This window comes from Mesoplodon mirus (genome assembly GCF_964341445.2).
Source record: "Mesoplodon mirus genome assembly, chromosome: 15".
In the NCBI taxonomy this organism is placed as follows: domain Eukaryota; kingdom Metazoa; phylum Chordata; class Mammalia; order Artiodactyla; family Ziphiidae; genus Mesoplodon; species Mesoplodon mirus.
The window spans coordinates 49,552,203-49,580,192 of NC_138991.1; the positions used below are offsets into that span (position 1 = coordinate 49,552,203).

General features: G+C 40.9%; 1 protein-coding gene across 6 annotated transcripts; it reads right to left on the bottom strand.

Annotated features, from left to right (window-relative positions):
* LYRM1 (LYR motif containing 1) lies at nucleotides 1-27,980 on the bottom strand. 6 transcript variants are annotated; one of them, XM_082645204.1, is made up of 5 exons: nucleotides 27,681-27,980; nucleotides 25,301-25,403; nucleotides 7,499-7,657; nucleotides 3,231-3,323; nucleotides 2-2,103 (listed from the first exon to the last, which is right to left on the bottom strand). In XM_082645204.1, exons 3-5 carry the CDS (start codon nucleotides 7,655-7,657, stop codon nucleotides 1,987-1,989), a joined length of 369 nt encoding a protein of 122 aa, XP_082501330.1. In that variant the 5' UTR covers nucleotides 25,301-25,403; nucleotides 27,681-27,980; the 3' UTR covers nucleotides 2-1,986. The 6 variants fall into 6 exon arrangements, with proteins under 6 accessions (XP_082501334.1, XP_082501335.1, XP_082501330.1 ...); XM_082645205.1 differs by having other exon boundaries at nucleotides 27,633-27,980; XM_082645207.1 differs by lacking the exon at nucleotides 27,681-27,980 and adding an exon at nucleotides 27,332-27,452.
* Nucleotides 27,981-27,990: the final 10 nt, after the last annotated feature.

Here is a 27,990-nt window from a genome sequence, read left to right on the forward strand (position 1 = left end):
AAATTATGTTTCTGTGTAATAGAATATGCATCTCTGCAAAGGAGGCTAGGCATATAAAATTCACATTTAGGGAAGATTCCTGGCACACAGAAGGTACTTAGAAGTTAGCTAGCATTAGATGGACTTCCACTTTGGAAGAGTCTGGGTAGGAAGGATGGTTTCTAACCCCTACAGCGTAAAACAAAAATTGCATATTCAAAATCACCTTGAATTACTTAGAAAGGGACAATGATGGAGACAGCAAGTCATGTTTCACTCAGTTCAGCACAGCCAGTTTTTCCTCCAATGTAAGAACAGGTCAGTGTTTCATTGATTGACCACCAGATAAAGCAGTTGGCTTGAGTTCACAGGCCTTATATTGCTTTAGAAATACTTAACTTTAAACATCAGAACCACCTCTTGGTAGGGAAATGCTTCCACAATGAGATCAGATAGGAGAGTGACTGATGGAATAGCAGACTGATGTCTCCTAATTGAAGCGAGGCTGGGGTATGTGCTCACCGAATGGCCATGGAGGGGCCGACATGCCTGCCAGCACATTTACATTTCTCTCTCTCCATCAAAGGCCTATAGCTGCACTTGTGTTAAATATGTACATGCTGTATCTCTACTGACACAGTATGATATTTGCTCTCCATGTCACTGCCAAACCCTGTAATACTTACTTATCCTGAGCATGAAAAAGTATGTTCCTGCTCACAGGAACGGGTTTTGAAATTGAAATATACGTATTTTAAATTAGAGAATCTGTGTGACAAGTGAATCCTAAATCTAGGTATGGGCAGGAAGTTATCAACTGCTGCTTCTGAGGATCACAAGGCGATTCTGGAAAACAGTACAGAGAGACCAAAATCACTAGAGATTTTTCTTTATTGGTGATTACTCAGCCCCTTTGGAGGTAAGGGGGAATGACGCTGACGTACAAATGAACTGCCATGGGAAGCTCACCTGTGTCCACACATGCAGAGGTGTAAGTCCTTTGTGTTTTGATCTCTACTTGTCCCATTTCAGTCTGGATATAATTTGAAAGCCAGCTTAGCTCTTGTACTTCCTAATTATGTTAATGTAAAATTCTCATAATGAATGCAGTATGAGTTTCTAGTGAGCCTTTCAGATCCTAAGTGTATCCAAAGTAATTATAGGCTTTAAGATAAACTAAACATATGCATTTACCTAAGACATGAACTTTTGTGTATGTGTATGTCTGGGGCAGAGATGGGTCTCATATAAAATTTCAATGAAAAACCATGATTGATCCAATGATGCGCTTTTTAAGGGGAGTTTATGTGGAAATTGGAAGTGTCAAAAGACAACAAAGCACACACAAAAAGCCCACTTTTGGGCTTCCCTGGTGGCGCAGTGGTTGAGAGTCCGCCTGCCGATGCAGGGGACACGGGTTCGTGCCCCGGTCCGGGAAGATCCCACTGGGCCCGTGAGCCATGGCCGCAGAGCCTGCGCATCTGGAACCTGTGCTCCGCAACGGGAGAGGCCACAACAGTGAGAGGCCCGCGTACCACAAAAAAACAAAACAAACAAAAAAAACCCCTCACTTTTAAGCAAATCTATAACTTGAAAAAAAAAAGCCTAAAAATATTCTGAGGGGTGGTGTATAGTTTTATAGTAGCCATGAGAACTTCCAGCAACTGGCTAATTTCTTCATATCAGCTGGCATGTCTGGTGATCGGCATTCCCTTGAAGAGCTTTGTCACCCTTCTGTCTTCTGCCCACAGGCCTTAGTCTTGTTTCCAGATGATGCTTCAGTGAGGATATAAGGTCCACGGCCTCTAGGGTTAGTGTTGTCCACTCAGGCAGCAAGATCCAAACTGTAGTGATGTGTGAGCACACATCATGGGGTGAGTACCAGTATTTCAAAGGTTTTAAGAAGATATTTGGATTTTTGCTCCTAATCAAGAAGAGCTTTGTTGTCTGGTTTACATTTAAGACCTAGTTGGCTCATCATTCTCAGAAAAAAACTTTTTTTCTGGGTTAGGAAACTTCATCGTGAGACTTGAGATATACTGGTTTGGAAAATTTCCTCAATTTCTCCTGGCTTCGAAGTCCCCGGCCTCGTAGTGGGGTAAGGCCCATAGGAGGTAGATAAATCTGAATAATAATAATAATATTAAGAATTATATTCATTGCAACAGCTTATATTCACTGAAGACTTACTAAGTACCATGCTCTCTGCTAAGTGCTAACTCTATACTGACTCATTATTCCTTATAGTCCTTATACACATTAATCCTCAATATAATCTCATAGAGAATTATTATTCTAATATTCACAGATGAGAAAATGGAGGTTCAGGTTAAATAACTTGCTCAAGATTATACACTAAGTGGTAGAACCAGGATTTGAACCCAGATCTGTATGATTCCAAAACTTGTGCTCTTCTTTGCCATATTTCCTGATGGAGGAAAAAACCACAGATCACACAGTGAGATGAGAGTCCAAAGAAGGTGAGGAAAAAAGTGTATACACAAAGGTGTTCTTTGCATAGTGGAAAACTGGGACCAACATAAATGTCTAGTGAAAGGGTGCTGGTTAAATTATGGCATATTCTTACAATAGGATACAATGCATCCATTTAAAAAGATATCCAAAAGAGAGGAAGTAAAATAAATAGGCAATAAACAGTATGCCTAGGGTCCCATGTACTTTAAGTAAAGAAAATGTATGTACATGAGTATAGAAAAAAAGACTAAAAGGATATATTACCAAACTGTTAGGCTGAGCAAATACAATATAAAATTGCTGTTTTTGTAGGTCAAGAGTAGAATATTGGCAATTTCATATGGTCCAACTCAACAGTTATAGTGGTCACTTCCACAGGGTGAGAATTTTTGACAATTTTCACTTTCTACCTTATGCATTCCTTTAATACTTGAATTTTATTCTTTCATTAACAATAAACCTGTGTTTTACAATAAGGAAAATAAAAATATTTCCATAAAAAAGGTGAAAGTCAGAAGAGAAAGCTATGTAAATGTGAGCTGGCTTTCCCGTCCATATAAGGGAAAGTTGTTCAAGTAGGAGAAATCAGGCGTTCATTGACATTTTAGTCTGTTGTGATGGGCTGGTAGCCACGCAAGGGTAGCTTACTTCCAACATGCCTGCTACAGTAGCTCTAGATTTCTCAGCAAACACTAGCCCTCTTGGTACACATTCTTGGAAATAACTGGGTTGACAAGGATAAGTACACACCACATGTTAACTGGAGTCACACTTACTGGCCTTGGATAAGGAATCTGGTAATGTAGTCCAATTTCAATCCTGGCTGTGCACTCATCTATACACTGTTTAATCAGGTCTGTGTCTGTAAGCTATTAAAAGGGAAAAATAGGTGAGACTGTTAGCATCTTTCCAATGCTACATAAAGTATAGGTATACATTTTCTTAAACTTTTTTCAGTTCATTAGCCACTAAATTAAATATTGGTAATTTAAAAATTCAAAAGCAATTTAGTATAAAATTTCCTGTGGATTTAACTTTTAAAAATTATTGAGGTAGATAATACAAGCACATGGTAAAAATAATTCAAATAATACAAAAGGATATAATGTAAAACAAAGTCTAAAGTCTCCCTCTTCTTCCTGTCTCCCAGTTCCCCTTCTCAGAGACAACAATTATCAGAAGTTCTTGTTTGTTCTTCCAGGGATATTCTATGCATATATAAGTATACCTCTGTAAACTTAGCGTTTTTTCTTATAAAAATGAAAGTTCTGAACCTTGCCTTTTCACTAACAACTTGAAGCTCCTTCTATATTTACACATACAGAGCTGCCCCATTCTTTTTAACAGCTGCACAAAATTCCAACATAAGGCTGTATTATAATTTAACCAATTCTACTGATGGACATTTAGGTTATTTCCCATCTTTTGCCATTATAAACAGTGGATCCCTCTAAAAATTTTTTTGGCTCACATGCAAATATATTTGAAAGATCATTTCCTAGAGAGAGAACTGCTAGGTTAAAGGGTTCATGCTTTTTTAATTCTCACAGATATTCCCTGTAGATTCAAATTACCCTCTAAGAGGCTGTACCAATTTACATTCCCTAAGAACAATCCATAAATTATATTCCCACCAACAATGAACACCAGTGCTCCTTCATATCCTCCCCTTGTTGATCAAGTTACTTTCAAGTAACCCAATTATCAGCAAGTGCTGTCTAGAAACCCCGAGTAAGATTGGAGAATGATCCACCTTCTGTTTTGAACTGTAAACTGTCTTGCTCATTAGTGAGGAAAAGAAATGGCATTTGAAATTTAAAAACAGTTAAATTGTGGTAGTCCAATTTCAAGTAAAGGAATGAAAAGTTCATTCTGAAAAACAGAAAGCCAGGTAGAAGGGGAGAAACCGTTTCATTCCGAGGATGGAAAATGAGTCAACACGTGCCTCTGCTAAGAGTTTGTAAGTGGGCCTCAAAGCAGAGCTGGGACTGCATCAGCCCCAGATGACACCCACAGTGAAGTCTGGGCCATCGTGGCTTGGAAATTCCAAGGGCATTCTGTCCTATGGTACCTCTTGGAGTAAAGTTCCAGAAACTGCAACACATAGAAAGAACCACAGCTGAGTCCCTTGGGACAGAGGCTCAGCTTTCTGACCTCTGTATTTCTCAGAAGCTATTGCTCTGATGTCCACCTTGGGAGTAGGTTTCCATGTTCTCATTTGCTCATTAGGATTTAGACCAATTAATGAGATACCTTTGGGTTATTATTAAGCACTTATAGCAAGTGAGGTTACAAGGGACTACTTATGTCTACATGAGGGATTAGGAAGAAAGAAGCCCCTAATAAAGATGTGGTTAAGGGGGCTGAGGGCTCCTGGGGCTCCAGCTGTCCATTTGAACAAGCTGGGTTAGAGTTCTCCAAATCAGTCATTCAGAGGCTGCCTGCATGATTCTGCCATATCCACAACTACCTATACTAATATTAAACTTTTTCTGTAAATGGACTCTCTAAGCACAGTACTTGCAAAATTATCTGATACTGTTTTCTTTCTAATACATGGTAAAACAAGTATGTATTTCATTTTTTATAAATTTATTTATTTTATTTATTTTTGGCTGTGTCAGGTCTCTGTTGCTGCACACGGGCTTTTTCTAGTTGCGGTGAGCAGCGGCCACTCTTTGTTGAGGCATGCAGGCTTCTCATTGCGGTGGCTTCTCTTGTTGCGGCGCACAGGCTCTAGGCACGTGGGCTTCACCACTGGCAAATACACCTCCCTCTGGCTCACACCACATTGGGCCAATTCAAGCAGAGGCAAATGAAGGATTATTATTGCCTTAACTGAAAACCCAAAGGGTCTTGGGCAGTAGTTAGGTGAGTGAACCTGCAAAGGTTTACTGGGCACATACTACTACTATGATATCCCCAGCACCAGACTAGACACTGTGAGGCCATGGTCCCTGCCTTCAACTATCAAGGATATTACTTTGGCAGAACAACTCTGACAAAATGGTATATAATCAACAAGGGCAATGACTGCTACAGACTGCTATCTAGATTCCTATATAGCAGAGTAGGTGGCCATCATGGGGTTGGGTGAGGGCAGAGAACTTGAGGAAGACTTCCTGGAGAAGATCAACTGAATCAAAGTATTTGTAAATGCTCATTAATTTAGTGACAACCACAAGGCAGGGCCCATGAGATATACTAGAAAAGGATAAGAAACTGTCTCTGTGCTCAAGGAACTGACAATCTCGTTAAGGAGACCATACCAACATAAATGAAACAAACAAGAAAAAAAAAGAGAATATCACCAACTACTTAGGAGTAGGTATAGCTCAGTAGTCTGCAAAGTTTTTGATCATCTACTTCTTTCAATAAAAAATTTCTGAGCCCTGAGAATTCCCTGGTGGTCCAGTGGTTAGGACTTGGCACTTTCACTGCTGTGGCCTGGGTTCAATCCCTGGTCGGGGAACTAAGATTCCACGAGCCACACAGTGTGGCAAAAAAAAAAAAAAAAAAAAAAAAAAAAAAAAAAAAAAATTCTGAGCCCCATATGTGTATTTATAAGTTTATTAGATATATTAATAATTCCATTATAAATATATATAAAATAGACATTTTTAAAAGAGCAATAAAAATAAATAGAAACAGCTCTTACAATATTTTACTTCTATTCCTCAAAGGACTATTTCAGGACCTTGGGGGGTACATACACTCTGATGTGGTATGCATGGTCTATGGTAAGAGCAGAAAAAGTTCACAAGCAGGTTGGTATTAAAAGCAGGGAGACTTCAGGGATTATGAGAAGGGAAGGATATTGTAGATCGAGACAGTTTCTTGTGTAGCACTACCCCAATTGTAATTTTACATTTCTATCTAACTCTGAAACATCTTTCAGGGACCCTGTCTCGGTTTTGCTCAGTTATATCCCTGATGACTAGTCTGGTGTTTGGAACATCGTAGACACTCAGCTACTTGTTGAATGAAAGAATGAGAGCAGTGGGTCACAAAATAGTGGCAGGAGCTATGACAGAAATGGGAAAGCTGGGAAGTGGAGGTGTTCTTGTGGAAAGATGAGTTCTGCTTTGGGCTATTATGCTTGTGGTGAGTTCCTGCAGGTGGCTGATGACAGGTCAAGATATGGGATCTGGAACCATGGTCTCTGGGCCTCTCAGTGCAGAGGGCTGACCTTCAGAGGACACTTACAACTGGTAGGAGTGTGTGTGAAGAAGACAGGGCAGAAAAGGAGACTGAGATGGAGCCAGAGAGGGAAAAGTAAAGAGAGTAAATTGTCAGGAAGTTTCACGAAGTGAACAGTGACAGTGCTGAATCCATGAGATCAATGAGAAAGAGGCAAGAAAAGTCAGGAGCTGAAAGCCTCCTTCCATGCTTAGGGCCAGGCAGTCTTCCTAAGGAGCTGACAGCTAGATGCTTTACAGTTTGTCAAATCAAGCCTCTTGGAACGGTTTTTGGCTCCCTGGTGTCTGGGTTCAACTAGCAAATGGAGGCACGATTTTACCCAATTTTGAGGTCCCAAAGGGCAAAGTCTCTCCGCTAGCCAAAGAGGCTTGAGTTCAAAGCTAAGTTATGAAGGGAACCCCATCTTAAACCTATTCTCTTCCCTCTGAATGGGTTTGTAATTGGAGGCTCTGAATAGCTTATGAATTGAAAAAAAAACCAAATTTAAGTGCGCACCTCCTGTGGGAGTGGCTGACAACAGGCACAGTGTGAGGAACCTATCCTACCCTGAAAATGCTCATTGGCCTGACTCAAGTCACCTGGCTCATGGGGTCTTCTGAAGATGCTGAGCCACTTAACCGCTGGACTGAGACCTGAAAAGAGTGAAGAGAGAAGCCCGGGCTGGGCTCTACATTTCAGTGGTTGGGCAAGCCAGCTAGGCTGTGCCTCTGGCCCCTTCCTGCTCCACACTCTGTCACTCTGACTTGTGCTGCTCAGTCCTCTCAACTTTAGGACAGAAAAGAAATGAACAAGCACCAGAAGAAATTGCTCTCCTCCTTGCAATCTCCAGCTAGAACCTACTTACATTTTTGTTTTTCTGAAACAGTGTTCTGGCTTCATTTAATATGTACTGTTTTTCTTTAATGGTGTCTTCCATCTGCCCTGATGCAGCCTGCCATTTCCTCGCAAGCCTGAAAATTCTGCGGTAGAGGCCAAGAACTTCTTGTCGTGTTGCCGTTGTCATCTTCCGACCCACCAAAATAGAAGAGGAAAAATTTGCATAAAAATTCAATTTGACAGTAGGCAGGGAGGCAGCTGTACATTTTAAAAAATCAAGCTCTTTAATTAGCCTAGAAATAACTGCTCTTTCTGAACAGATCTGTTTGCTAGCATTGCCAGAATGGTGTTATATGAATACCACAGTCTCTTAGATGGCCTTGTGCATCATCCCATGGCTGAAGGTTGCTCAACCTTGCTGTTTGCCATGATGGCCATTTTTATGAACATGACAACACCAAAATGCACATTTAGTGTTCGTTAAACCAGTATATTCTTTGCCAGAATATCTTAGGAATGATGCTTTTAGTGTGTATTCTGGTAAAATTACATCACTAAACTGAATGCATAGGAGAAGCCACATTTTGAATAACTGCATTTTCTAGTTAAGTGTGAACTTGAGTTTAATGCAGGGATTGCAAACTCAAGTGCCTCTGGAGCCTGGAAGGTAACAAAATGAGGGAAACCGGCTGGGTGGGGACAGTGGCCAACTAGAGAAGATGTACCCCCTTGAAAGGGGACAGTTGCTACTCTGCCCCAGCCAGCTGCTGTCATGTAGAATTGAGGGCCTAAGGGTGCCAAATTTCCTGATATCTTAACAATAGGTGGCAGTCGAGATTTTTAAAATATGAACCTTCAAAAAAGACGGTAATTCCTTATTTTTGAAAATGTGAGTACCAAACATAAAATGAATCTGCAGGCTCAGTTCCACCCAGAGTTTGTCAGGTTGCAAACTGTTTTTTAGTTCATCATAACCTTGTTGAAAATACTTCTCAAAATTGTTGGTCTACTTCCTTGTCCACATAAGAACTGTATAATAAGTACAACTGAAAATCTCTCTGATGACTGAAGATCTTGGGGCCCTCTGGGATTTGACTGCAGGACTTCAACAGGACTGGGGGAAAAAGAGACTCCTCTCACTCTTGGAGGGCACACACAATGCAGTGTCAGCATCAGGACCTGGGGAAAGGAGCAGTGACCCAATAGGAGACTGAACCAGACCTACCTGCTAGTGTTGGACGGTCTCCTGCAGAGGTGGGGGGCAGCTGTGGCTCACCCCAAGGACAAGAACATTAGCAGCAGAAGTTCTGGGAAGTACTCCTTGGTGCTAGCCCTCCCAGAGTCCACCATTAGCCCCACCAGAGAGCCTGTAGGCTCCAGTGCTGGGTCTCCTCAGGCCAAACAACCAAAAGGGAGGGAACTCAGCCCCACCCATCAGCAGACAAGTGGATTAAAGTTTTACTGAGCTCTGCCCACCAGAGCAACACCCAGCTCTACCCACCACTAGTCCCTCCCATCAGTCCCTCCCTCTTAGATAGCATCATCCACCAGAGGGCAGACAGCAGAAGCAAGAAGATCTGCAATCCTGCAGCCTGTGGGATGTAAACCACATTCGCAGAAAGACAGAAAAAATGAAAAGGCAGAGGACTACATACCAGATGAAGAAACAAGATAAAACCCCAGAAAAACAACTAAATGAAGTGGAGATAGGCAACCTTCCAGAAAAATAATTCAGAATAATGATAGTGAAGATGATCCAGGACCTCAGAAACAGAATGGAGGCAAAGATCGAGAAGATGCAGGAAATGTTTAACAAAGACGTAGAAGAATTAAAGAACAAACACCTAGAAGAATTAAAGAAGAAACAGAAATGAACATTACAATAATTGAAATAAAAAATACACTAGAAGAAATCAATAGCAGAACAGTTGAGGCAGAAGAATGGATAAGTGACCTGGAAGACAGAATGGTGGAATTCACTGCCGCACAACAGAATAAAGAAAAAAGAATTAAAAGAAATTAAAACAGCATAAGAGACCTCTGGGACAACATTAAACACACTAACATTAGCACTATAGAGGTCCCAGAAGGAAAAGAGAGAGGGAAAGGACCCGAGGAAATATTTGAAGAGATTATAGTTGAAAACTTCCCTAACATGGGAAAGGAAATAGCCACCCAAGTCCAGGAAGTGCAGAGAGTCCCAGGCAGGATAAACCCAAAGAGAAACATGCTGAGACACATAGTAATCAAATAGACAAAAATTAAAGACAAAGAAAAATTATTAAAAGCAACAAGGGAAAAATGAAAAATAATATACAAGGGAACTCCCATAAGGTTAACAGCTGATTACTCAGAAGAAACTCTACAAGCCAGAAGGGAGTGGCACGATATATTTAAAGTGATGAAAGGGAAGAACATACAACCAAGCTTACTTTACCCAGCAAGGATCTCATTCAGATTCAGTGGAGAAATCAAAAGCTTTACAGACAAGCAGAAGCTAAGAGAATTCAGCACCACCAAACCAGATCTACAACAAATGCTAAAGGAACTTCTCTAAGTGGGAAACACAAGGGAAGAAAAGGACCTACAAAAAGAAACCTAAAACAATTAAGAAAGTGGTAATAGGAACATACATATCGATAATTACCTTACATGTGAATGGATTAAATGCTCCAACAAAAAGACACAGGCTCACTGAGTGGATACAAAAAGAAGACTCATATATATGCTGTCTACAAGTGACCCACTTCAGACCTAGGGACACATACAGACTGAAAGTGAGGGGATGGAAAATGATATTCCATGCAAATGGAAATCAAAAGAAAGCTGGAGTAGCAATACTTGTATCAGATAAAATAGACTTTAAAATAAAGAGTCTTACAAGAGACAAGGAAGGACACTACATAATGATCAAGGGATCAATCCAAGAAGAAGATATAACAATTATAGATATATACGTACCCAACATAGGAGCACCTCAATACATAAGGCGAATGCTAACAGCCATAAAAGAGGAAATCGACAGTAACACAATAGTGGGGGACTTTAACACCTCACTTACACCAATGGACAGATCATCCAGACAGAAAATTAATAAGGAAACACAAGCTTTAAATGACACAATAGACCAGACAGATTTAATTGATATTTATAGGACATTCTATCCAAAAACAGCAGATTACACTTTCTTCTCAAGTGCACACGGAACATTCTCCAGGATAGATCACATTTTGGGTCACAAATCAAGCCTTGGTAAATTTAAGAAAACTGAAATCATATCAAGCATCTTTTCCGACCACAACTCTATGAGATTAGAAATAACTTATAGGGAAATAAAACGTAAAAAACACAAACACGTGGAGGCTAAACAATACATTATTAAATAACCAAGAGATCACTGAAGAAATCATAGAGGAAATCAAAACAATGCCTAGAGACAAATGACAATGAAACACAATGATCCAAAACTTATGGGATGCAACAAAAGCAGTTCTAAGAGGGAAGTTTATAGCAGTACAATCCTACCTCAAGAAACAAGAAAAATCTCAAATAAACAATCTAACCTAACACCTAAAGGAACCAGAGAAAGGAAAACAAATAAAACCCAAAGTTAGCAGAAGGAAAGAAATCATAAAGATCAGAGCAGAAATAAATGAAATAGAAGCAAAGAAAACAAAAGCAAAGATCAATAAAACTAAAAGCTGGTTCTCTGAGAAAAAAACAAAATTGATAAACCTTTAGCCAGACTCATCAAGAAAATGAGGGAGAGGACTCAAATCAATAACATTAGAAATGAAAAAGGAGAAGTTACAATGGACACTGCAGAAATACAAAGCATCATAAGAGAGTACTACAAGCAACTCTATGCCAATAAAGTGGACAACCTGGAAGAAATGGACAAATTCTTAGAAAGGTATACCTTCCAAGACCGAACCAGGAAGAAATAGAATATATGAACAGACCAATCACAAGTAGTGAAATTGAAACTGTGATTAAAAATCTCCCAACAGGGCTTCCCAGGTGGCGCAGTGGTTGAGAGTCCACCTGGTGATGCAGGGGACACAGGTTCGTGCCCCAGTCCGGGAAGATCCCACATGCCTCAGAGCGGCTAGGCCCGTGAGCCATGGCTGCTGAGCCTGCGCATCCGGAGCCTGTGCTCTGCAACGGGAGAGGCTACAGCACAGAGAGGCCCACGTACAGAAAAAAAAAAAAAAAAAATCTCCCAACAAACAAAAGTCCAGGACCAGATGGCTTCACAGGTGAATTTTATCAAACATTTAGAGAAGAGCTCACACCCATCCTTCTCAAACTCTTCCAAAAAATTGCAGAGGAAGGAACACTCCCAAACTCATTCTACGAGGCCACCATCACCCTGAGACCAAAACCAGTCAAAGATACTACAAAAAAAGAAAATTACAGACCAATATCACTGATGAATATAGATGCAAAAATCCTCAACAAAATGCTAGCAAACCAAATGCAACAACACATTAAAAGGATCATACACCATGATCAAGTGGGATTTATCCCAGGGATGCAAGGATTCTTCAATATACGCGAATCAATCAATGTGATACACCATATTAACAAACTGAAGAATAAAAACCATATGATCATCTCAATAGATGCAGAAAAAGCATTTGAAAAAATTCAACACCGATTCATGATAAAAGTCTCCAGAAAGTGGGCACAGAGGGAACCTATCTCAACATAATAAAGTCCATATACGACAAGCCCACAGCAAATGTCATTCTCATAGGTGAAAAACTGAAAGCATTTCCTCTAAGATCAGAAACAAGTCAAGGATGTCCACTATTGCCACTATTATTCAACATAGTTTTGGAAGTCCTAGCCATGGCAATCAGAGAAGAAAAAGAAAAGGAATACAAATTGGAAAAGAAGAAGTAAAACTGTCACTGTTTGCAGATGACATGATACTATACATATATAATCTTAAAGATGCCACCAGAAAACTTCTAGAGCTAATCAATGAATTTGGTAAAGTTGCAGCATACAAACAATGCACAGAAATCTCTTGCATTCCTATACACTAACAACGAAAAATCAGAGAAATTAAGAAAACAATCCCATTCACCATTGCAACAAAAAGAATTAAATACCTAGGAATAAACCTACCTAGGGAGGTAAAAGACCTGTACTCAGGAAACTATAACACACTGATGAAAGAAATCAAAGATGACACAAACAGATGAAGAGATATACCATGTTCTTGGACTGGAAGAATCAATATTGAGAAAATGAATATGCTACCCAAAGCAATCTAGGATTTCAATGCAATCCCTATGAAATTACCAGTGGCATTTTTTACAGAACTAGAACAAAAAATCTTAAAATTTGTGTGAAGACACAAAAGACCCTGAATAGACAAAGGAATCTTGAGGGAAAAAAACAGAGTTGTAGGAATCAGACTCCCTGACTTCAGACTATACTACAAAGCTACAGTCACTGAGACAATATGGTACTGGCACAAAAACAGAACTATAGAACAGGAACAGGATAGAAAGCCCAGAGATAAACCCACACACCTATGGTAAACTAATCTATTATGAAGGTGGCGAGGATATACAATGGAGAGGAGACAGTCTCTTCAATAGTGGTGTTGGGAAAACTGGACGGCTACATGTAAAAGAATGAAATTAGAACAGTCCCTAACACCACACACAAAAATAAACTCAAAATGGATTAAAGAGCTAAATATAAGACCAGACGCTATAAAACTCTTAGAGGAAAACACAGTCAGAACACTCTTACATAAATCACAGCAAGATCTTTTTTGACCCACCTCTTACAGTAATGAAAACAAAACCAAAAATAAACAAATGGGACCTAATGAAACTTAAAAGCTTTTGCACAACAAAGGAAACTATAAAAAATACAACCCTCAGGATGGGAGAAAATATTTGCAAAGGATTAATCTCCAAAATATAGAAACAGCTCATGCAGCTCAATATTAAAAATACAAAGAACCCAATCAAAAAATGGGCAGAAAGGGCTTCCCTGGTGGCGCAGTGGTTGAGAGTCCGCCTGCCGATGCAGGGGACACGGGTTCGTGCCCCGATCCCGGAAGATCCCACATGCCGCGGAGCGGCTGGGCCCGCGAGCCATGGCCGCGGAGCCTGTGTGTCCGGAGCCTGTGCTCCGCAACGGGAGAGGCCACAGCAGTGAGAGGCCCGCGTACAGCAAAAAAAAAAAAAAAAAAAAAAAAAAGGGCAGAAGACCTAAATAGACATTTCTCCAAAGAAGACATACAGATAGTCAAGAGGCACATGAAAAGCTGCTCAACATCACTAATTATTAGAGAATGCAAATCAAAACTATAATGAGGTATCACCTCACACTGGTTAGAATGGGCATCATCAGAAAATCTATAAACAACAAATGCTGGAGAGGATGTGGAGAAAAGGGAACCCTCTTGAACTGTTGGTGGGAATGTAAATTGATACAGCCACTATGGAGAACAGTATGGAAGTTCCTTAGAAAACTAAAAATAGAATTACCATATGACCCAGCAATCCCACTACTGGGCTTATACCCTGAGAAAACCATAATTCAAAAAGACACATGCACCACAATGTTCACTGCAGCATTATTTACAATAGCCAGGACATGGAAGAACCTAAGTGTCCATCGACAGATGAATGCATAAAGATGATATGGCACATATACACAATGGAATATTACTCAGCTATAAAAAGAAACAAAATTGAACTATCTGTAGTGAGGTGGATGGACCTAGAGTCTGTCATACACAGTGAAGTAAGTTAGAAAGAGAAAAACAAATACCGTATGCTAACACATATATATGGAATCTAAAAAAAAAAAATTCTGAAGAACCTAGGGGCAGGACAGGAATAAAGAAGCAGACATACAGAATGGACTTGAGGACATGGGGAGGGGGAAGGGTAAGCTGGGACAAAGTGAGAGGGTGGCATTGACATATATACACTACCAAATGTAAAATAGCTAGTGGGAAGCAGCCGCATAGCACAGGGAGATCAGCTCGGTGCTTTGTGACCACCTAGAGGGGTGGGATAGGGAGGGTGGGAGGGAGACACAAGAGGGAAGGGATATGGGGATATATGTATACGCATAGCTGATTCACTGTGTTGTACAACAGAAACTAACACAACATTGTAGAGCAATTATACTCCAATAAAGATGTTAAAAAAATAAGGCAATAAATATAATATTTCACTTTCACATTTTTTAGTAAAAATAATTGTAGTTTCTTCAAAAAAACCCCACTAAACATAGAATTACCATATGACCCAACAATCCCACTACTGGGCATATAACCAGAGAAAACCATAATTCAAAAAGACACATGCACTCCAATGTTCACTGCAGCCCTATTTACAATAGCCAGGTCATGGAAGCAACCTAAATGTCCATCGACAGACAAATGGATAAAGAAGATGTCATACATATATACAATGGAACATTACTCAGCCATAAAAAGGAACGAAATTGGGTCATTTGTAGAGATGTGGATGGACCTAGAGACTGTGATATTGAGTGAAGTAAGTCAGAAAGAGAAAAACAAATATCATATATTAACGCATATATGTGGAATCCAGAAAAATGGTACAGATGAACCAGTTTGCAAGGCAGCAATAGAGACACATATGTAGAGAACAAACGTGGACACCAAGGGGGGAAAGTGGCAGAGGAGGGTGGTGGTGGTGGTGGGATGAATTGGGAGATTGGGATTGACATCTATACACTAATACGTATAATATAGATAACTAATAAGAACCTGCTATATAAAAAAAATAAATAAAATAAAATTCAAAAAAAAAAAGAAAAAGGGGCTTCCCTGGTGGCGCACTGGTTGAGAGTCCGCCTGCCGATGCAGGGGACACGGGTTCGTGCCCCTGTCCGGGAAGATCCCACGTGCTGTGGAGCGGCTGGGCCCGTGAGCCATGGCCGCTGAGCCTGCGTGTCCGGAGCCTGTGCTCCACAACGGGAGAGGCCACAGCAGTGAGAGGCCCGCGTACCGCAAAAAAAAAAAAAAAAAAAAAAAAAGAAAAAGAAAGTATGAACAGGCCAATTACCAGTAATGAAATTGAATCAGTAATTTAAAAATTCCCAGTAAACAAAAATCCAGGACCAGAGGGCTTCACAGGTGAAATCTACAAAACATTTAGAGAAGAGTTAACACCTATCCTTCTCAAACTATTCCAAAAAATTCCACAGGAAGGAACACTTCTGAACTTATTCTATGAGGCCAGCATCACCCTGATATCAAAAACAGACAAAGATATCACAAAAAAGAGATAATTACAGGCCAATATCATTGATGAATGTAGATGCAAAAATCCTCAACAAATTATTAGCAAACCGAATCCAACAAGACACCAAAACGATCATACACCATGATTAAGTGGGATTTCAATATCTGCAAATCAATCAATGTGATACACCATGTCAACAAATTAAAAATTAAAAATCACAGGATCATATCAATAGATGCAGAAAAAGCTTTTGACAAAATTCAACATCCATTTGGGACTTCCCTGGTGGTCCAGTGGTTAAGACTCCATGCTTCCACTGCAGGGGGCATGGGTTCGATCCCTGGTCAGGGAACTAATATCCTGCATGCTACCTGGCATGGCCAAAAAAAAAAAAAAAAGTGAAAAAAAAATTCAACATCCATTTATGATAAAAACTCCCCAGAAAGTGGGCATAGAGGGGACATCCCTCAAAACAATAAAGGTCATATATGACAAACCCACAGGTAACATACTCAATGATGAAAAGCAGAAAGCAGCCCACTCTCACCAATTTTTTAATTCAACATAGTTTTGGAAGTCCTAGCCACAGCAATCAGAGAAGCAAAAGAAATAAAAGGAATCCAAATTGGAAAGGAAGAAGTAAAACTGTCACTGTGTGCAGATGGCATGAAACCATAAATAAAAAATTCTAAAGATGCCACCAGAAAACTACTGGAGCTCATCAATAAGTTCAGTAGTGTTGCGGGATACAAAATTAATATATAGAAATTTGTTGCACTTGTCTATACTAACAACAAACTATCAGAGAAATCAAGGAAACAATCCTATTTAGCATCATATCAAAAAGAATAAACTATCTCAGAATAAACCTACCAAGAAGGTAAAAGACCTGTACTCAGAAAACTATAAGGCACTGATGAAAGAAACTGAAGAGGATGCAAACAGATGAAAAGATATACCATGTTCTTGGATTGGAAGAATTAACATTGTTAAAATGACCATACTACTCAAGGCAATCTACATATTCAATGCAATCCCTGTCAAAATACCAATGGCATTTTTCACAGAACTAGAACAAATAATTTTAAAATTTGTATGGAAACACAAAAGACTCTGAATAACCAAAGCATCTTCAGAAAGAACAGAGCTGGAGGTATCATGCTCCTTGACATCAGACTATACTACCAAGCTACAGTTATCAAAATAGCATCATACATCATTTATAAAAATAAACTCAACATGGATTAAAGACCTAAATATAGGACTGAAAACCATAACACTCCTAGGAGAAATCATAGGCAGAACACTCTTTGACATAAATCGTAGCAAATTTTTTTTGACTTGTCTTCTAAGACAAAGGAAACAAAAGCAAAACTAAACAAATGGGACCTAAGTAAACTTATAAGCTTTTTCACAGAAAAGGAAACCATTGACAAAATGAAAAGACAAGCTACTGAATCGGAGAAAATGTTTGCAAATGATATGACCAATAAGGGGTTAACATGCAAAATATATAAACAGCTCATACAACTAAACATCAAAAAAACAACCTGATTAAAAAATGGGCAGAAGACCTGAATAGACATTTGTCCAAAGAAGGCACAGAGATGGCCAACAGTCACATGATGCTCAACATCGCTAATCATCAGAGAGATGCAAATCAAAACCATGATGAGATATCACCTCACACCTGTCACATGGCTATCATCAAAAAGAACATAAACAACAAATGTTGGCGAGGGTGTGGAGAAAAGGGAACTGTTGGTGGGAATGCAACTTGGTGTAGCTACTATGGAAAACAGTATGGAGGTTCCTCAAAAAACTAAAAATAGAATTACCATATGATCCAGCAATTCCACTCCTGGGGTACATATCTGAAAAAAACACTAATTCAAAAAGATAAGTGCACCCAGTGTTCATAGCAGCATTATTTACAACAGACAAGATAGGGAAGCAACCTAAGTGTCCATCAACAGATGAATGGATAAAGAAGATGTGATATATACTATGTTGTACACCTGAAACTAATATAATATTGTAAATCAACTATACCTCGATTTTAAAAAAAAAGGAAATTCGGAGAAGATATGAAAAAAAATCCCACTACTAGAGGATTGTGATTAGTCAAATTTAGGTGAATGAATACTGTACTGCCTTTAACAAATTACCAGGCTGGGAAGACAAGGAAGACAGATTTAGCAAGTGAGTAGCAGGACCAGGCACTGGGACACCTCATTATGAGTCCTGGGCTTTCCTCAAACAGGTCATCTGTTGAGCAGTAGGCTGCTCATTGCCCTTTGAGAACAGACCCATTTCCAACCCAAGGGGGAGGGGTAATACATGGAGACTGCATGCTTTAGGGTGGTCCTGAGCTTATGAGAATTTAGGCAGCTAAAGAAAGCAGATGGGAGCTGGAAGGAGCTGTGTTTATCTAGAAATTCTAAGTAATTGCAAGGACTTCACCTTAGAGAGAATGTCTCTTTTGAGTATGATTGCACCTCTTACTTATCCTGACCCTGGTGACCTTTCTTAAGCAATGAGGAATGAACCAAGGCTTACCCATTTGATGAAAAGCTTGAAATTACTACTTCACCCAATTCAAAAGTTAAAAGGACATACCTGATACCCATTCTGATATCCATTATACCTCACAGGAAAAAATGCTTAAAAGGAATTCATACAAAGCAAGAGAGATCATCATGCATTGTGGCTAACTGTAATGAAAACTCAGATGAATTGATGATGTTTTTCCTGGTAAGGAAACAGGTTTCTGAGTTTCTGGCTCTCCCTGAAACTCCATGGTTTCATATGAAAATACATGAGTCAGTTCCTGTGAGGAACAGTCTGCAACTAACCTCTATTAATGACTGCTTCACTTCCCTGTCATTAACAGATGAAACTTCCTTGACTGCATGACACTTGAGGAAAGTGAAGGCGGTATGGCATATTAAAACAGCAGCAACTTCTCCGAAGTCTGACTTTCATTTCTTTGTTTTTACTACTGTCTGAACCACAGCTTCAAACTATAACTGATCACATACCATAAGCTGATACACACGCCCTGCAAGTATGGTATTTAAGGTAACAAGCAGAACTAACAATTGATATTTAATAAGACCATTTTCAAAACACTTTAACGTTTAAGTGTTTTGAAAACTAATCCTGAAAGGGAAATAAGTGATGTCTTCCTCTCCAACATCAGGTGATCTGGAAAACACAGTCCATAAGATTTCCATAGTCTAAAACTGTGTTCTCCATTATGTACTATTCGCAAGTCGTTGTTACAAAGCTTGTGATTCTAGAAACAAAATCAGCCATATAAATTTAAAAAATGTTAAAAAGCTCTCTTCTTTTTGGTTTATTTTTTAATTTTTTTGAAGATGTTGGGGGTAGGAGTTTATTAATTAATTTATTTATTTTTGCTGTGTTGGGTCTTCGTTTCTGTGCGAGGGCTTTCTCTAGTTGTGGCAAGCGGGGGCCACTCTTCATCGCGGTGCGCGGGCCTCTCACTATCGCAGCCTCTCTTGTTGCGGAGCACAGGCTCCAGACGCGCAGGCTCAGTAGTTGTGGCTCATGGGCCTAGTTGCTCCGCGGCATGTGGGATCCTCCCAGACCAGGGCTCGAACCCGTGTCCCCTGCATTAGCAGGCAGACTCTCAACCACTGCGCCACCAGGGAAGCCCCTGGTTTATATTTTTATTCCCAGGAAGCAACTTGTTTAGGAAAAGTGACTTTTCCCTGAGAGTCTTCCTCCCTATGGTATGATGGCTTGAAACCAACACTTATTCCTCTAAAACTATCAATGACCTCTCACTATTGATGAAAGGCCAAGTCAGCCCTTCTTCTTCTTCCCTAGTATCAGGGGTTGACCTGATGCAGTGGGGTCTGCTGGGATTCTCCCATGGTCGACATCAGGAATGTGAAATTGTTTAGAGGACCACAACTGAACTTCAGTCTCAACTGCCTGTGAAGTCAGTTCTTATAGAATTTTTACAGTTAAAGTTTTATAACTTTTATTCTGAGACTGATATTTTTTCAAATTCTGCGTTTCACTTCCTTAACCCTCAAATCCCAGAATGAGGAAACGTAAGAGATAGGAAGTGTGCCTGGGAGGAATTGTGACTGGAAACTGGGCTCTTTTCTTCAAATCGTATTTCATGCATAAACACAGCGCCAGGATAAAACTCATTACCAAGCACCTACCATGTGCATCCTGTACCATTAAAAAAGGGCCGACAAATATTGCTGCTAGTACATTTTGGCTTCAGGTCATAGTCAGAAGTTCCCCTTAAAGCAAGTGTCCCAAAGACTGGTTGGGGAGGTAATTTTTGATGTACAAGAAAATATTTATTTTCTTAGTGTGATTCCCTTAATGTGTTTTAATAGCCCAACAAACACATGATTTAAAGTGATTTCTATTTTGTAGTGATATAGAGCTACCTTTAAACATATTACAGAAACTTTTAAGCTGGTTTAAAACTTCCAGGACTTCCCTGGTGTCCAGTGCTTAAGACTGCGCTCCCACTGCAGGGGGCACGGGGTTCAATCCCTGGTCGGGGTAAGATCCGGCATGCTGCGCAGTGTGGCCAAAAAAACAAAACAAAACAAAACAAAAAAACATAGGTAAATAATAGCAGAAATTGTGGAGTCCCCAAAAACCTGAGTCTGGGAACTGTAGCTATAAGGCACCCTGCTGTGGTGTTTGTTCTGCTGAAACTTTTCACTTAGAATGCCTGTTTTCTGCTGGCCACCTCAACTTGTAGACAAGAGTTTATCCTCAGGCTTTTCTGGAGCACCTTTTTCTCTGCTTCTATCACATCCAGCTATTGTTCTTTTGCAGTTTCACTGTCCTTTTTTTCCCCAGAGTCTCTGAATTCCTGGAGGGCAGGGACTGCATTTTGCTCATTAAAGGAATAAAAATAAGGATAAGAATGATAATAATAACAGTACTAGCTACATTTACTTTGCACTTCCTCTGTGCTAGGCTTCCTAGGTACTTTACATACATATATTAACTCCCATAATCGTCACAGTTCTATAAGGTAAATACCTCATTATCCTGTTTTACAAAGGAGGAACCTGATGCCAAAAGAGGTTAAGTAACTTGAGCAAGGTCACATGGCGAGGAAGAGGTGGAGCCAGGATCCAAGACCAGATAGTGTGGAGTCAGAGCCCCAACTTTTAATCACTAAATAGGCTGCTCAATCTCAGTAAATGTGGTTGAATGTCTGCTGATTGCTTTAGAGAGCTTAGCCAGTTGTGACAATGGGAACTAAATTCTATTCCCTTCCTACAAAGAGCAAAAGACCAATCTTTTTGCACCCTGATTGAATTGCAATTACCCTTTTATAAGGTTTTCCATATACCATCTGCCCCTCTGCTGCAACTGTCCTTCCTCAGTAACGATGTTATACACCAGCACCTTTAGAGGAGGCTGTGCACTTAGCTGGACTGCTGTGCTCTTCTGTTCCCTGCGGCAACCCTGTCCCTGACACTCCAAAGGAGCTGACGTCACATAAGATACCAGCACTCCTTACAGTGCTACTACCCTGCAGGCCCTACTTTCCTCCCAAGCATCTACCCACCCATCCAGCATTTATTCAGTGCCCATGTGCCAGGCTAGGCATACAGTGATAAACACGCAGCCACGGTCCCTGTCCTCCTAGAGCTTATATCCTAGTGGCAGAGGCAGATGAGATACAAGTAAAATGTTTGTATATATTTGTGTATAATTTTGGTTATATGTGCTCTCAAGGAATGAAACAGTAATATGATATGAATGAGCAGAGGTGGGGGTTATTTTATTTTGGGTGGTCAGTGACGTTTGAGCTGAGTCTTGAATGGTGTTCAGGAACCTATTAGTGGCAAGAGTTCAGGGGAAGGTGATGCAGGAAGAAAGAACAGCAGGAACAAAGGCTATGAGGTGGGAACCAACCTCAGTGTTAATACAGTTGAGAGCCTATGGGGGAAGAGGGACCACAGGTGGATAGGATCCAGCACAGGCTGGGAGAGTAGGCCTTGGAAAGGAGTTTGATTTGTAGTCTAAGAGCAAAAGGAAGACATTGGCAGGTTTTAAGCAAGTAAGAGTATCATGGTCTGATTTACATTTTTAAAAACATGCTGGATTTCAAACTGTATCATAAGTACTTGTGATTCTACCAGTCTTGCAGATGAAGAGTCTTGCCTAATGCTGCTTAACTGACAGGAGAACTGGGATTAAGAGCCAAAAAAGCTGAATGATTATTTCCCTGACTGAAAGCTTTTCCCTGTTTTTATTTTGGAGTCAGTAATGGGGACTCCAAACAGGCAGTGATCAATTTCCTAGGGGAAAAAAAAAAAAAAGCACCACCCACTCACTCTTGCACTTGCTGTGGAGAATGAAAATACAGTGAAAGGGTCTATGTACTTGGCATGTCTAGATCTAGTTTTGCAGGAGACCTATAGGAAGATTTGCCAGGACTCGGGGCTTTATCCACTTCACCCTTGAACAGTTTCTTTCACCTTTGGAAAGAGCATCACTGCATGAACACTTAGAAGTTTAAGAGCAGAGATGAAAATTCCCTTTCCTCAGATGAAATTTATAGAAGTATGACTCTGGTCTCAGGAATGTCAAAATTCCAAATGTTGCACTCCCATGAGGCTTTGCCTTCTACTGAAGAAAAAGTGTTGCAGTACAAACAAGGGACAGAAAAGGCAAGGGAAATTAACTGACTTTCAAACCCCAGGTGGAAGGAGACTCCATTCTTTCAAGATCTGTCCTTAAGTGTAAATTTATAAAATCATAACCAATGAATACAATGTAGTCAGATTTCTCTCCCAGCTACTTTATGATTTTGGGGGAGGGTGATAATGAAACTCACCCAGTGAAATCCATCACATGTGTTCACCATGTACCAATGGTGACCTATCCCGTGTCCTGCTGCCCTATCTTCTTAGATCTGGGACTCCTTCTTTTTGCCAAATGGAAGGCCCCAACCTGTACAACTGAAATATTCTTTTTTTTGCTTAACTGCTGATTCTCATCCTTTGGCTTTCATCACTTTTCATGGGGTGCCTTCTTCACATTGGGTCAGCGTCCCTTCTCTGGTGTATATGCCTATCATAATGTTCATTCTACTCTATTGTAATTTTCTGTTTGACTTATGTTTCTTCCTCCACTGTGTGTGTTTTGGGAGAGAGAGAAGCAGGTTGGGACCCTGTCTCATCCATTACACTCCTAGGCCTGGCCCAGAGTTGGAGCTTGAAATACATTTGTTAGAAGAAAAAATTTACCCACAAAGAATAATCACCAGTAATAACCATTCTCATCCTGAGATATATGCAGTGGTATTTGGATCAGGTTTCACAACAGAAGACCCTAGAGCATTTAAAAATACTAATTAACCCTCACAATGATGTTTTCAAGAGTGGTACTGTGGGTGTCAGGGTGAGAATTGAAGATTAAGTGTTATCTAGCAAGGCAGTCTTCTCACTTCCATCTAGGGCAGTATACACAGCTGTTACATAACCCTCGCTCTTAAGTTCTCTTAAGGCCACTTAGGGTTTGTCCACAGGACTGAAATGATATACTATATTTCCAGGAAGCTTAGAATCAAACATATAGAAAAATGAGTTTTTGATATTTTTTTTCTTAAAAACAATCCTTTGGGGGAATAAGGTCCATTGCAACCAAATGATGAGGGTTCAAAACCAACCTAAAAAATTATAATTTAAAGCTTTTGTCATTTGGAAAACCTCCAGGGAACTGAAGCATTCTTACAATGTCAAAGCAAACAGATTTTCTTGCTCCAGATAGCAGAAGAGAGAATGACTACCTTGATTTTAGGCATTCAAAATTTTCCCACAGATGTAAAGGACAGGAGATATAATACAAACAATGAACTAATGGGCTCTGGAATGATCTGGGTTTGAATCCTGACTTCACCACATCAGGCAAGATATTAATCTTCCTGAGCCTCAGTTTCTTAAAATGGGGAAACAACAGAACCTTCTTCAAAGAGTTGTTTTAAGGATTGTTCATAATAATCCATGTAAATCACTTAGCATTGGGAGTTAACAAAGGCAAATGTTACCTGAAAAGGAGGAAATAAAGGAGGAACAGTGAGGCCTCTTTTATATCTGCTAAACTTTGCTGCCTGCTGGTGAAATTATCGCTTTGTGGCAGTAATGGATTTTCCTAAAGCTGTTTCCCTCTGATCATTAATAATCCCTGCACAGTAAAGAGCTATTGTTCTTCAGTATGAGTAAATAACCCTGCCCGAGGCATCGCTTATCTTCAGACCACAGAGCAGACTTCTTACTGGAAATACAATGCAGGTGCCAACACCAAGGGCATGAGCAAGCTTCCCTTCCTATTTTTCTTCCTTTATCTCTTACTCCTTGCTTATCCTTCGGTGCACTTTTCTCCTAGATCCGTTATCCCTCCTTACTTTCTGATGTATTCCCATACCCTATACAGTATCATCTTACCTAAATTGAATAACCTTCAAGCTAAACTAAGTGCCCCCATCTCCCAGCCCCACACACGCCCCATGGACTTGTTTCCTGACCTGGATTCAGTTTTTGGTTACTAGAATCCAAAAGGGGAAGTGTAATGCCACACACTGTTTTGTATATCTCAGGATATGCTTGTGTGGTGTACTTAATCATACGACGGCTATTCTCTGAAACAGCATCTTTTTACACAGAAATTGACAATATGGTATGTCAGAGATACGGGTCAGGGAGGAAAGGGTATATCATATTTTTATCTAAAGGAAAAGAAATTAGGTTAGGCCCTGTAACATGGGAAATCTTCAGAAGACAGGGAAAAACCAAAAATATTTATGTCTGAAAGATTTCTAAACTATCCCAAACAAGCTCATGTAAGGCACATATATTCATCCTAAATCAGCACAGAAGCACACACAAGATTATACTTGTAAGGGGAACTCCAATCAGGCTCTCGTATCCAAGAGATGTACAGCAATTTGCCCCCTCGGGGATAGAAATTCCAAATGGAAACCAAGTTTCAGTCTCTCAATTCAAAAGAAATGGAAGCAACTGTTTCTTTATCATCATATTTTAAGAGACAAAGACAAGGTAAGGGTCAATCAGAGGTAGTGAGAACAAGTTACCAGAAGTAGGAGGTGTGTGTCTGGGGTGTTGTGTGTATGTGCTGGCAATGGATGAAAACTTGGTCAATGCTGAAGATCAACCCCAGTCATTCGTTCGTAACTACCCAGGATTTGAACCCTTCATAGGAACTAGGGAAGTCAAGAGAACACAAAACATTTAAATTAAAACATTCAAACCCCTTCTTTGTGATAATTTCCTAAGAAACTGGATTAAGAAACAGACAAAAGGGCTCTGGTTATAACATTAGATACACCTAACCCTTGATCCAACCACCTGATATATAACCCTCACCCTGCACAGGGGGTCTCTGCCTTCACGACAGTTTCCAAGTACCCTCCACCTACTGAATAAGCAACTTTCCCCACCTGCAGAAGCACGGGAGCTCTTTACTAGACAAAGTTCCTTTAGGAGCAATGACTGTCCATCTTTAGTGCGCAGAATGATTAGCAACCAGAGTACCTTCGAGTTTCTCCAGTCCAACAATGACCAACAGAATGTTCTTCAATGATGGAAATATTCTATATCTTCGCTGTCCAACAGGGTAGCCACTGGCACTGGGCACCTGAAATACGGTTAGTACATCTGAGGACCTGCATTTAAAATTTTATTTCATTTAAATTTAAATAGCTACATGTAGCTTGTGGCTACATATGGACAGCAGAGCTCTAGACCAAAAAATTGCAAATCAAATGCCCACAGGGGTTAGGCTGGTAGAAGAAGGGAGAAGAGTTTCATTGGCTCCAGCTGACTGTTGCTCTGTAGGAACCTCAAGCTGGTGTTGCCAGATTGTCTAATTTTTCAAAGGAAGCCGAAAATCAGATTTTTTAATTTGGCAAGTAAATTTTAAAAAATAATTTAAATCAATCTGTGGGCCAAACTACGTTTGCAGGCAATATCTGTCTCGCTAGTTTGTAATCTGTAATCTAGGCCAACCCCTAAACTCAAAGAAAAGGGTTTTATTCAAGGCCATCCTGCTGGTCAGTAGAGATGCAAGACTGAAACCCAGGCCTTCTGATTATTCTTCTGATACCCTTTCTAGAGTTTATGAAATCAACCATATCTAGTGGTGGAGGTGGCAGCAACAGCGGGGACAAATGCCCCTTTGTCAGAAGCTGTTGAAGTCCACGGTTGATACATTATGGACACAGTGTTCCTATATGTTGGGTCCATGGGCAAGGCTCTGAAATAGGAGTCAGCAGGGCACAAAGAAGAAATAGTTCCCAGGGTAGTCAGACCTATAAACAATTAATAAGCAAAGTAAGGTTTGCTATAATGAACACAAATCACCTAAGCAGGAGTCCAAAAGCACTGACGGCTGGGAGAGGAGAGGAAAGAGATCTGAGACAGGCCTTTGAGGATCAGTCTTGATGATTATGAGGGTGGGTCCCATTATTCAAGGATATTACGGGGCCTCCTTCTATCTTGGAGGCTTTGTGTGTGAAGAGTCTCCTCTGCTGGCTTTTCCTTCTCTGGATCATCTCTACATGTAAAGAGCCCCAAGGAGTTTAGAGGTCTTCCTCTTTATCTGCACCCTCTTCTTAGGTGATCCAGGAATAAACTGCTACATTTATTATCTCTCTGAGTTTTCCCTTGACTTGTATATTTAACTTCTCAACATCTTCACTTGGACCATTAATAGACTTATCAAAACTAGTATGTTCAAAAGAATAGTAGTGCCTTCCAAACTATTTTCTCTGCGGAGTCATCCTTGGTTTCTTCCTTTCCCATACACTTCACATCCAATTTGGCAGCAAGTCCTGCAAGCTCGACTTTCAGAGTACCTCCCAAATTTAATTCTCTCCACTTCCACCGTGAATACAACACTCCTGTCACATCCCCCTTGGCCCTACTGCAACAGCCTCCTAGCAGGTCTGACTACGTCTACCCTTCTCTATCCAGTAGCCAAGAATGATTTTCTAAAAATGTAAATCAGATCTGGTCACTCCTTCTTAAAACCCTCCATTTAAAAAACAGCTAAACCCTCACCTTGAGCTAAAAGGCTATGCTTGTTCAGGCCCTGCCACTTCTCCATCACAGACCACTCTGGCTCTGGTTCTTTCCTTTCTACTGCAAGCACATGGCCTTCTCGCCATTTCCTTCCTCAGATCCCTTCCCGTTGGTTCTTTTCTCCACCTAGAAAGCTCATTCTCTAGCTTCCCTCTTTTCTCGGATTTCTGTAAACCCGGCCTCCTCTGAACAGACTTATCCGATTTAGAGTGGCCCTCCCCCCATCTTCTACCACTTCACCTGATACTACTACCTTTGGGGCATTTCTCACTTGCTGATATCTTACTGATTTACTTTTTAACTTTCTCCCGGACTCGAATAAAAAGGTCACGGAGCAACGCCTTTGGCGGACCGAGGGATTTAAGAAGCTGGTTCTCATTATCTTAGAAAATCTCAGTATCGTGTAGGAGACTCGTCTGTGTCAACCTTCCTCAGCTAGACGCCTCTCGCCCCCGGATTTGCCCCTACTAATCTCCCATTTACATTCGGGGATCCAAAGGATTGAGAAGTCTCAGATGGGCCCCAAACCAGCATTTCAGCGTTCCCAAACCAGGGCTCCCCTTCCTGGCCCTCGAGCCGCTTCCCTTAGCAAGTTGCCGAGGCCATCGTTGGTGACACCGAGCCGCCCTCGCGAGGCTGGGCGGGGCGGGGGGGGGTCACACAGGCTCGTCTCCTAGCAACGTCGCACCCCACCCCACCCCCACCCCATCCCTGCCCCTGGGGAGCCAACCCCTTCCCCCAGTCTCCCGCGCCAGGAGTCAGCGTCTCCATCCTCTACACTCACGCTGCATCAGTCCAGCCTTCCCCCACCCACAGAAGCCCGGCAGCCTACCGCAGGCTGGGAGGAGGCGGCGCCGGGAGCCCAGCTGAGCTGCGGCCGACTGAGCTCTGGCAGGTCCGGTGGGCCAGGCCGTACCAAACCACCGGACGGACCTCTGTGGGAGCATCAGTCCCAGGTCGAGGGTAGGCTCGAGCCTTCCTTAAACTTCAAACTCTAGACCACGCTCCGCCGTACAGCCAACAATATATCCAAGTTCATCCTTTCCTTATTTTCCTTTTCTACCTTTAGTTCTCCTCTCTCCCCCATCCCAGCCAAATAAATGGTCCAGTCCATCTCCTCCTAGCTCTCCCTCCGCGTCGCT

What these genes read in the sequence shown, in the direction of transcription:
- LYRM1 (XM_082645208.1), bottom strand. Translation starts at nt 7,657, where the DNA reads ATGACAACGGCAACACGACAAGAAGTTCTTGGCCTCTACCGCAGAATT. An exon ending in TGTTTCAGAAAAACAAAAAT is followed by an intron (nt 3,324 to 7,498) that starts GTAAGTAGGTTC and finishes CCCTTTTAATAG; the next exon opens with CTTACAGACACAGACCTGAT. An exon ending in AGATTCCTTATCCAAGGCCA is followed by an intron (nt 2,104 to 3,230) that starts GTAAGTGTGACT and finishes ATTATTATTCAG; the next exon opens with ATTTATCTACCTCCTATGGG.